Source organism: Lolium rigidum, chromosome 6, assembly GCF_022539505.1.
Source record: "Lolium rigidum isolate FL_2022 chromosome 6, APGP_CSIRO_Lrig_0.1, whole genome shotgun sequence".
NCBI lineage: Eukaryota > Viridiplantae > Streptophyta > Magnoliopsida > Poales > Poaceae > Lolium > Lolium rigidum.
Window position 1 is genome coordinate 95,264,484 of NC_061513.1, and position 11,270 is coordinate 95,275,753.

At 47.2% G+C, this 11,270-nt stretch overlaps 1 protein-coding gene across 1 annotated transcript; it reads left to right on the forward strand.

The window, feature by feature from the left end:
• Nucleotides 1-242: 242 nt before the first annotated feature.
• On the forward strand, nt 243-1,955 carry LOC124665386 (expansin-A2-like). The gene is made up of 3 exons (XM_047202798.1): nt 243-547; nt 633-948; nt 1,210-1,955. Exons 1-3 carry the CDS (start codon nt 409-411, stop codon nt 1,511-1,513), a joined length of 759 nt encoding a protein of 252 aa, XP_047058754.1. The 5' UTR covers nt 243-408; the 3' UTR covers nt 1,514-1,955.
• The last annotated feature ends 9,315 nt before the right edge of the window (nt 1,956-11,270 follow it).

An 11,270-nucleotide genomic window follows, 5' to 3' on the forward strand; every position in this document is an offset into this window, starting at 1 on the left:
CTCGTGAGACTGAGAGCCATGTCCCATGTGGGCTGCTGACCAAGCTTAAGTCTGCCGATGAATTGGAACTGTATACGCGAGCGCACGCACACGGCCAGTTGCTGTCTCTCGACGGGCACCTGCATGTGCGCCCGATTCGTATGTGCTAACCGCCGTCGTGGCTCCTCGTGGTCGGCGGTGGGTCGGATACGCTCGCAGTCCCCACATTGCTCTTCTCCCTCCAACTTTTGTCCCTTTTTTCTCTCTGCCCTCCTAACGATTCCGACGGCCAGGAGCGCTCGCCTATAAGTAGCTCGCCGGGAACACAACTCTCTTCACAACCAAGCAACCATCAGCGCCTGCCTCAGCAAGTCGGTCCCTTTATCTAGCTGCTAGCTACAAAGACGCACCACAGCAGCTAGCTCTGCAATGGCCTCCTGCAATGCTCTGCTTCTGTTCTTCTCGGCAGCCTTCTGCTTCCTTGCACGGCTGGCCGCCGGCGACTATGGCTCGTGGCAGAGCGCCCACGCCACGTTCTACGGCGAGGCCGACGCGTCCGGCACAATGGGTGAGCTGAGTTCGTTATTGCACTGTTCAAAGCAAAAGCATCATTACCTGTGGACAGTAGTACCTAACTGAAGAGGTGACTGCAGGCGGCGCGTGTGGCTACGGCAATCTGTACAGCACGGGCTACGGCACCAACACGGCGGCGCTGAGCACGGCGCTGTTCAACGACGGTGCGGCGTGCGGGTCCTGCTACGAGCTCAAGTGCGACGCCGCCGTTGGCACCTACTGCCGGGCGGGCAGCATCACCATCACCGCCACCAACCTCTGCCCGCCAAACTACGCGCTGCCCAACGACGCCGGCGGCTGGTGCAACCCACCGCGCGCACACTTCGACATGGCCGAGCCGGCGTACCTCCAGATCGGCGTCTACCGTGCCGGCATCGTGCCAGTCAACTACAGGAGGTGAGCCACTTACTTGCCCACAGAATGTGCAAACCTTTGGTCCTGTGTCGGTCCGGGCTTGAACCGGATTACATGGACGATGGATCGTCTCAGTTCAGTTGGGTCTCACGTTCGCTTACGCAGTAGGAGGAGAGCCACGACGCATGATTATGGCTGACAGCAACTCTTGCTATTTCGGAATAGTTTAGGCGTCACGCTCACTTGACCATGACACTCCAAGTTGCACTTTCATTGCTGTTTTACTGAACATTGCTGTTTCAGGGTTCCGTGCGTGAAGAAGGGCGGGATCAGGTTCACCATCAACGGCCACTCCTACTTCAACCTGGTGCTCGTCACCAACGTCGCCGGCGCCGGGGACGTGCAGTCCGTCTCGATTAAGGGCTCCAAATCCGGGTGGCAGGCCATGTCCCGCAACTGGGGCCAGAACTGGCAGAGCAACGCGGACCTCGACGGCCAGAGCCTCTCCTTCAAAGTCACCATCAGCGACGGCCGCACCATCGTCAGCAACAACGCCGCCCCGGCCGGCTGGCAGTTCGGCCAGACCTTCGAAGGAGGCCAGTTCTAGCCTGATGATCGAGTCCTAATCCTCCCCTCGCCAGCAGGAGAATCTTCCCTTCATGAATTGCATTGATTTGGAGCTTGAGCAAGAGAAGGAACCTCTTCGTTATAGTAAAGAAGAGGCCTTCGGCTATTCCGAGGTTGCTGCAGATCAGCACCCGATTGGGCCTTCCCTTCTCTCATACTAGGAGATAGTAAATAAGTTATTGTGGAGTTGAGAATTTTCATTATTCTTAGTATCGCCTTGAGTTAAGAAAATATACGCTGTAAGGTGATTTATTAAGGGTATTTTTTAGAGGTAGTAGTACATGGGGTGGTGTGTGTGAGTGTCTTGTAACTTTTGTTGTAACGTTGTAACGCTCTAATCCTGCTACATGGGCGGGAGATGTTTCTGGGGGTACACTCGTTATTTTTGGAACCTTGAACAATGCTAGTTTATGGTTTGAGTATGCGCTTTTGTTATGTCTCAGTCAACTGAGATTTTCCTAAGTCTAAATCACTTACCAAAAATGCTTTGAGTTGCACTTAAAAAAGTGCGATTGCACTTTTCTGCCAGAAATGTGTAATTGGACCGAGTTGTACTTTTTTTGAACTCCAGTTACACTTTTCTGAGGTGACTGAGACTTAAAAAAATCTTAGTCAACTGAGACATAGCCACACTCTTAAGTATATGTTTTGCTGTGAATCATAATCAATTGTCCTTTGTCCTCTGTCATTTGAAAATCTTGTTTGACACTTTGGAAGGAAATTTTGAGAGATGATAGCTCAAATTTCAGCAATCATTTCGCCGATTTGCTATTTTTATTAGACCCGATGAAGATTTATTACATGATATAATAGGACAAAACATGTCTTCACACACAGCGAAAATGACCCGTCGCACACGGTAAATCTTACCATCACTATACAAGGGTGGGTGATACTCCTCCACAATGCACACAGTCAAATAAACTATGCGGAAATACATTTGTACACCCAAGCATGAGTGTGGGTGCTTCCATAGCCGTTAGATGGTTGGAGATTCGGACAAAATGCCAAGTGAGAGAAATTATTTTGCTCTTTTTAATTCTCTAAAGTAGGTGGGTCCCATGAACAGGGGCATAAAGCCACCCGACACGGGATGACTCCACCATCCCGCTGCTGCTTTTCCTCTCTCAGCTCAGCCAACAGCGGCCGGCTGCGGCCAGCACCTCTCCTCCCGATTCCCCTCTTGTCCACCACCATCTCGTCCACTCTGCACCGGGGAAGCACCATGTCCCAGTCTTCTCTGCGCAGCGGCACCTGCGGCGGATGCGGCGGCACCGGATTCGGGGGCGGCGGCGGCGGTTCCGCCGGAGGATGCGGCCGCGGCGGAGGACGAGGCGGCCAGACATAGAGTCACCTTAGAGCATGTTGACTCAAAGCACGGTGGCATTTACATCGGCAGGACATGAACCATGGCGTACTCTTGCACACGAGCGAGAAGACGGCGCGTCGTCGTCCTCCTCTCCCCGAGCCTCTTCTCATGCGCCGCCCGCTGGTTGCCGCTCTCCAGCTTGCCTCTCCATCTCTTGCTCCTCCTCCGCCCGGCGCGCCTGATGCGTGTGGCCGTGGTGGGTGGCGGCCCTGCCGGTGCATCGGCAGCCAAGGCGCTCGCCTTCGCGGGCGCCCTCATCGACAGGTGTACAAGAACATCATGCGCGCCGTGTACTGCATCTTCAGTAAAAATGGCACCGGTATTGGATGTACCATGGCCTCGGTGGCTCGGTCCCTGCTGCGTCAAGCTCATTCCCGCTGCCGGTATCTCCATGTTCTACGAGGCCTGCAAGAGGAGGAGGATGTCTGCAGTGGTCAGAAAGAAAAACAGGGAGCACCAAACGGTGGTCTACCATGAACAGGATGAGCAAAATGCAGATTTCAATTGCGGTGGCGTGGAGCGCGCTGCAATGGAATCTCACCAAAGATTCCTACATTTGTGATTGTGTGCATGATTATCCTAATTCATTAGATGAAAAAAATGAAATCCTTCTAAACTGGAACATAAGAAGAAAAGAGTAAATGTCAAATGAATCGGCAGAAAGGTTCCGTTAAGATAAAACTCAAGATAACTGGCACATAATCTCTTCAACTAAACAGCCCAGCGGTGTTGCACCAGCATATCAAATTGTCAATAACAGAAGCAGCTCGGTGTATCACAAATTCACCATTCTAGAAAATGCAACATAAGCTATTCAAATCACATCCATCATTTTTTTTCCAGGCATTCCTCTATGGCAGTTGCTCAGTTATTCTGAAACACTATGGAACACTTTGCACGCAGGCACCATTTCTTTCAGTAACAATAATAGACGAGAAAATTCGACAATAAGCATTCCCAAATTACAGCAGATAAATTACAGTATCAGGGAATGGCTAAGCTGTGACGTTACAGAGTTCAGAAAAAAATCAACATTAAAATGCCAATATACAGCCATTCAAATGACATCTTTGGCTGGAGCTGTGGCTAATACAAAAGGAATAACCGAACAATATCTCTGAATGACCAATGTAGGAGTTGAATCATTGAACTAAACATCTTGTTCTTCCAAGTCAGCAGTACATGTTGCTGAATTTGTGGCCTAAGCATCCGCAGTTCCTACATCTGTTCTGCCTGTAGGGCTTCTTTTGAAGACTCTCCAGAACAGGATCAGTCCGGCCATCAGGAAACACCGTGCATGTAAAGAGTTGTGTCCAGATTTCTTGCAGTGCTTACAAAATGTTGTCTGCTAGGAACGACCTTCCGGCCGAGCACCGGCATCACTCTTGTCTTCCTTTGTTGTTTTCTTACCATCTCTCTTGCTTCATCATAAAATCCTTCCCTCTATACATTTCCGTGACGAAAAATCAACTGTCAACGTCTCTTCTTAAGTATCTTGATGTACTTCCCTCTACCATTTCCCTGACAAAAAAATCAACTGTCAACGTCTCTTCTTAAGGAGCTGAATAAATCCGTGGCACATAAGGTTTCGTTCGTTTTCTTTGAAATAAGCAACGCAAGTGATCAAATATTCAGTCTTTGAAAATCCGATGCAATTCAATGCATACAGTAACATTTGATCTAGTGAGAATTTCAGGCGATTTACATCTCCCAACTCAACACACAAAACAAAAAGCATAAGTATAGAATTCTGTATGGATCACACAACTGAAGCAATACTGTTATAGGCTTATAGCTCTTCTCTTGTTATCTACTACTTGCAAGCAAAAAGAGACCTCTGTGTCTGACTACGGAAGAGAAGTGCGACATTTTGCGCCCGATCAGAGCACATGACCCAGAATCGACCAAAACATAGTCTCCTTACACACACTCATCGCAGCAGCGTGAAGGAGAAAAGTTGAGAGGTGGAGAAATTGGAATTGACATAATAGTACATGATCTTACTTTTTTGGTCTTGAGCTAGACTTCCCGATCCCGGCGTCGCCATCGTCGCCGGCTCCCTCTTGGACGCCGACACCTGTAGCACATGGGGCAGCAGCGCTGCCGAAATCTTGTGACGGCGCGTCGTCATCGTCGCCGGCTCCCTCTTGGACGCCTGTAGCACATGGGGCAGCAGCGCCGTCGAAATCTTGGGACAGGGTCTCCTCCATGTTGCAGCCCAGCTTGTCGCCGCCGAGCCCTTCGTGGCTCCACCCTTCTTCCTCGGACACGGCGTCGAATCTAGAGCCCGCAGCACCTATTTCCTCGGCGTCGGCGGTGCCTGCGTGGGCGGAGACGCTCGATTCGCCACCTTGCGCAGCGCCCGGAGGAGGTATCAACGAGCCGATGTACTCGGGTACAGGGGAGAAGAAGCTTGAGGAGTCACCCCCTCCAGAGCAATGTGGATCCGTCCGCCCCGTTGTTGCGCCCGCGGCCATTGCCTGCACGCACCACGCGTCGCAGTTAGTACAATATCCAAGGAAAAGGGGAGACGGCGGCGACGCACGGCGCACGTCAATGGCTACCTTGTATCTGCTAGTCGGCGGCGCGGTGCGGACGGCTTGCTGGCGACCGCGGCGACGGCGCACGGGGACGGCACGTCGGCGGCGTGGACGGCTCCCTGGATACGGCGCACGGGGGAGACGACGGCGTGAGCTATCTGCGCGTCGGCGGCGCAGTGTCGACAACTGTCTGGCGACGCCGGCGGCTACAGCATGAGGGAACACAACGGAGAGGTTGGGATGGAGAACATGCACCCTAGTACTCAGCGCGTCTCCTGTCCCCGGCAGGTACCGTGTCGTGTGGCAAAAAGCCGGGAGAAAAGGAGAACGGACGTGACAGGAAAATTTGAGAAGTGCGGGATAATGTTTCACCAGGCCAGCCTTCGCACGAATCTCCAGGCCCGGATCAATGGTACAGAGTACACCCACACCCATGCTTGGGTGTACAAAATCCACACTCCTTATGTGCGATAGTGTCAAATTTCGCGAACGGTTTTGTTCCTATAATTGTTTATGATTTGAAGGGCTATCACAGATGTTTTCTTACATTCGATTGTAAGCCACTTCTAAGATCGCATAAGATGTTTTTTATGTATTTATTAGAGATGGCACACGCTTGTTTCATCCAATTGTGTGCTTTCTGCAAGCATCACAGATATTTTATGTCTGGAACAAACATTACTCGGTTGTACTAGTAACCCATAACTCAACATTGCATGCAAATATATTAGAAAAACTCATTTATATTTCATTGTACATTTCATACACTAGGTGTATACATGTGTTTTGACATAGATTCAATTGCTAGCTGCAAAAACTAGGGCTCTACAGAAATAATTTTTGGTTACGTCGTTGTCTGTTGCAAATACTCAACATGAGTTTACTACAAGAAAAACTTTCCATAGATACACTTCCTACTCTTCCTCATTAAAAATCACATGGAGGCACTTTAAATGTTGTAGTGGCACTTTTTGGGACACTTTAGAAATAGTCTCACATGAAGGGACGTTAGTTGAGACAGTTCTGAAAGGGATTGCAATTTTCATTCTAGAGACAACTTATGAGACACTCCAAAGTATCATAGGTAAGTTATCAAGAGGTAATCCATGAGACACTTCATTGTATGTCTTTACTTTTCATCTTAAGGCAATGCTTGAGGCATTTTGCTTGTTCTCTAGAGACATTTTTTCTATGTTTGGGTCATGGTGGGAAATACTAATTTGAAATTTGTTCCAAGTATCAATATATACATGTGAAAGGGTGAGATGCTTAATGGAATAAGTCTTAATCATTAAGGTTATGAGTTCGAGTATTGCTTTTTACATGGTTTCTTCACATTTATTTACTCTAGATGCACAATATACTGTCTGTTTTCTATCTACTAAAATGTAAAGACATTATTACTATTGTTCTTAGCACGTAGAGACACTGCCCGTAGTGATAGTTTTGAGACAATATGGAACGTGCCTCTTTAACTACGTAAGAGCAATCTAAGTGTCTCTAATGGAACAAAATAGTGTCTCTAGATGCCAATTCTCTTGTAGTGGTTGAGAATCTTCGGTGATCGTTTCGTCAGTTGTGCGATATTTTGGTAACACCGCATAAGACACTTGATGGCGCGTGATGCACACGTCCGTTGGGAACCCCAAGAGGAAGGTGTGATGCACATAGCAGCAAGTTTTCCCTCAGAAAGAAACCAAGGTTATCGAACCAGTAGGAGATGAAGGTCACGTGAAGGTTGTTGGTGAAGGAGTGTAGTGCGGCGCAACACCAGGGATTCCGGCGCCAACGTGGAGCCTGCACAACACAATCAAAATACTTTGCCCCAACTTGACAGTGAGGTTGTCAACCTCACCGGCTTGCTGTAAACAAAGGATTAAACGTATGGTGTGGAGAATGATGTTTGTTTGCAAATAACAACAGAGAACAATGATTGCAATAGATTGTATTCAGATGTAAAAGAATGGACCGGAATCCACAGTTCACTAGTGGTGTCTCTCCAATAAAAATTGCATGTTGGGTGAACAAATTACAGTTGGGCAATTGACAAATAGAGAGGGCATAACAATGCACATACATATCATGATGACTAATATGAGATTTACTTAGGGCATTACGACAAAGAACATAGACCGCTATCCAGCATGCATCTATGCCTAAAAAGTCCACCTTCGGGTTAGCATCCGCACCTCTTTAAGTATTAAGTTGCAAACAACAGACAATTGTTTAAGTACTGTGCGTAATGTAAACAATACAAATATCCTTAGACAAAGCATTGTTGTTTTATCCCTAGTGGCAACAGCACATCCATAACCTTAGAACTTTCTGTCACTGTCCTAGATACAATGGAGGCATGAACCCACTATCGAGCATAAATACTCCCTCTTGGAGTCACAAGTATCAACTTGGCCAGAGTCTCTACTAGCAACGGAGAGCATGCAAGATCATAAACAACACATATATGCTTGACATAGTATTCCATATTCATCGGATCCCAACAAACACAACATGTAGCATTACAAATACATGATCTTGATCATGATAGGCAGCTCACAAGATCTAAACATGATAGCACAAGAGGAGAAGACAACCATCTAGCTACTGCTATGGACCCATAGTCCAAGGATGAACTACTCACACATCAGTCCGGAGGCGGGCATGGTGATGTAGAGTCCTTCGGGTGATGATTCCCCTCTCCGGCAGGGTGCCGGAGGCGATCTTCTGAATCCCCCGAGATGGGATTGGCGGCGGCGGCGTCTCTGGAACTTTTCTCGTATCGTGGCTCTCGGTAATAGGGTTTTCGCGACGGAGAGAATAAATAGGCGAAGGGGCAGAGTCGGGAGGCGTTCAAGGGGCCCACACCCTAGGGCGGCGCACCCCCCCTCTTGGCCGCGCCGCCAGGTGGCGTGGGGTGATGTCTACGCCCCCCTCCTTTTCCTGTAGACAGTGTTGGGCCTCCAAGAGCAGAGGTTTGTAGAACAGCAGCAAGTTTTCCCTTAAGTGGATCACCCAAGGTTTATCGAACTCAGGGAGGAAGAGGTCAAAGATATCCCTCTCATGCAACCCCGCAACCACAAAGCAAGAAGTCTCTTGTGTCCCCAACACACCTAATAGGTGCACTAGTTCGGCGAAGAGATAGTGAAATACAGGTGGTATGAATATATATGAGCAATGGCAACGGCACCGAGAAAAGTGCTTTGCCCGGGACGAGTAAACACGCGGTAGTAACGCAGCGAGTAGTAACGCGAGTAAAACAGGTAAACAAGTAGCGATAGCGATATTTAGGAACAAGGCCTAGGGATTACACTTTCACTAGTGGACACTCTCAACATTGATCGCATAATAAATAACTCTTTCTCATATGTGCTACATACACTCTTTTGTTGGATGATGAACACATTGCGTAGGATTACACGAACCCTCAATGCCGGAGTTAACAAGCTCCACAATTCAATGTTCATATTTAAATAACCTTAGAGCATAATAGATCATTGCAAAATAAACCAAGAACTAACATAGTGCACACACTTTCCACATTACACTATGAAGGAGGAATAGATCACATCAATACTATCATAATGATAATTAACTCCACAATCTACAAGAGATCATGATCATAGCCTACGACAAGAACCACATGGTGCACACACTAGTCACCTTTACACCATGCGGGAGGAATAGACTACTTTAATAACATCACATGAGTAGCACACAACTAGTAGCGATACAAAGCTCATCATATGGATCTCAATCATGTAAAGCAGCTCATGAGATCATTGTATTGAAGTACATAGGAGAGAGATTAACCACATAGCTACCGGTACAGCCCCGAGCCTCGATGGAGAACTACTCCCTCCTCATGGGAGCGAGCAGCGGTGATGAAGATGGCGGTGGAGATTGCAGCGGTGTCGATGGAGAAGCCTTCCGGGGGCACTTCCCCGTCCCGGCGGCGTGCCGGAACAGAGACTCCTGTCCCCCAGATCTTGGCTTCGCGATGGTGGCGGCTCTGGAAGGTTTCTATGGGTTTCGTCGAACGTGGTAGGGTTTTCGCGACGGAGGCTTTAAATAGGCGGAAGGGCAGCTTTGGAGGGGGCCTGGGGCCACCACACCATAGGGCGGCGCGGCCCCCTCCGGCCGCGCCGGGGTGTAGTGTGGGGCCCCCGGGGCTTCCCTCGGCGGCTCTCGGGTGTTCCGGATGCTTCCGGGCAAAATAGGAACACTGGGCGTTGATTTCGTCCGATTCCGAGAATATTTCGTTACTAGGATTTCGAAACCAATAACGTAGAAAACGAGGACCGGCACTTCGGCATCTTGTTAATAGGTTAGTTCCGGAAAATGCACGAATATGACATAAAGTGTGCATAAAACATGTAGATAACATCAATAATGTGGCATGGAACATAAGAAATTATCGATACGTCGGAGACGTATCGGCATCCCCAAGCTTAGTTACTGCTCGTCCCGAGCGGGTAAAACGATAACAAAGATAATTTACGGAGTGACATGCCATCATAACCTTGATCATACTATTTGTAAAGCATATGTAGTGAATGCAGCGATCAAAACAATGTATATGACATGAGTAAACAAGTGAATCATATAGCAAAGACTTTTCATGAATAGTACTTCAAGACAGGCATCAATAAGTCTTGCATAAGAGTTAACTCATAAAGCAATAATTCATAGTAAAGGCATTGAAGCAACACAAAGGAAGATTAAGTTTCAGCGGTTGCTTTCAACTTGTAACATGTATATCTCATGGATAGTTGCCAATGCAAAGCAATATAACAAATGCAATATGCAAATATGTAGGAATCAATGCACAGTTCACACAAGTGTTTGCTTCTTGAGATGGAAAGAGATAGGTGAACTGACTCAACAATAAAAGTAAAAGAATAGTCCTCCATAGAGGAAAAGCATCGATTGCTATATTTGTGCTAGAGCTTTGATTTTGAAAACAAGAAACAATTTTGTCAACGGTAGTAATAAAGCATATGTATCATGTAAATTATATCTTACAAGTTGCAAGCCTCATGCATAGTATACTAATAGTGCCCGCACCTTGTCCTAATTAGCTTGGACTACTGGATCATCGCAATGCACATGTTTTAACCAAGTGTCACAAAGGGGTACCTCTATGCCGCCTGTACAAAGGTCTAAGGAGAAAGCTCGCATTGGATTTCTCGCTATTGATTATTCTCAACTTAGACATCCATACCGGGACAACATAGACAACAGATAATGGACTCCTATTTTATGCATAAGCATGTAACAACAATTAATAATTTTCTCATATGAGATTGAGGATATATGTCCAAAACTGAAACTTCCACCATGATTCATGGCTTTAGTTAGCGGCCCAATGTTCTTCTCTAACAATATGCATGCTTAACCATAAGGTGGTAGATCTCTCTTACTTCAGACAAGACGAACATGCATAGCAACTCACATGAAATTCAACAAAGAATAGTTGATGGCATCCCCAGTGAACATGGTTATCGCACAACGAGCAACTTAATAAGAGATAAAGTGCATAAGTACATATTCAATACCACAATAGTTTTTAAGCTATTTGTCCCATGAGCTATATATTGTAAAGGTGAATGATGGAATTTTAAAGGTAGCACTCAAGCAATTTACTTTGGAATGGCGGAGAAATACCATGTAGTAGGTAGGTATGGTGGACACAAATGGCATAGTTGTTGGCTCAAGTATTTTGGATGCATGAGAAGTATTCCCTCTCGATACAAGGTTTAGGCTAGCAAGGCTATTTGAAACAAACACAAGGATGAAGCGGTGCAGCAAAACTCACATAAAAGACATATTGA

Bases quoted from the DNA above. Each gene is read 5' to 3' on its own strand.
- LOC124665386 (XM_047202798.1), top strand. From the start codon at position 409: ATGGCCTCCTGCAATGCTCTGCTTCTGTTCTTCTCGGCAGCCTTCTGC. The intron at 548-632 runs GTGAGCTGAGTT...AGGTGACTGCAG, and splicing joins CGACGCGTCCGGCACAATGG to GCGGCGCGTGTGGCTACGGC. The intron at 949-1,209 runs GTGAGCCACTTA...TTGCTGTTTCAG, and splicing joins GTGCCAGTCAACTACAGGAG to GGTTCCGTGCGTGAAGAAGG.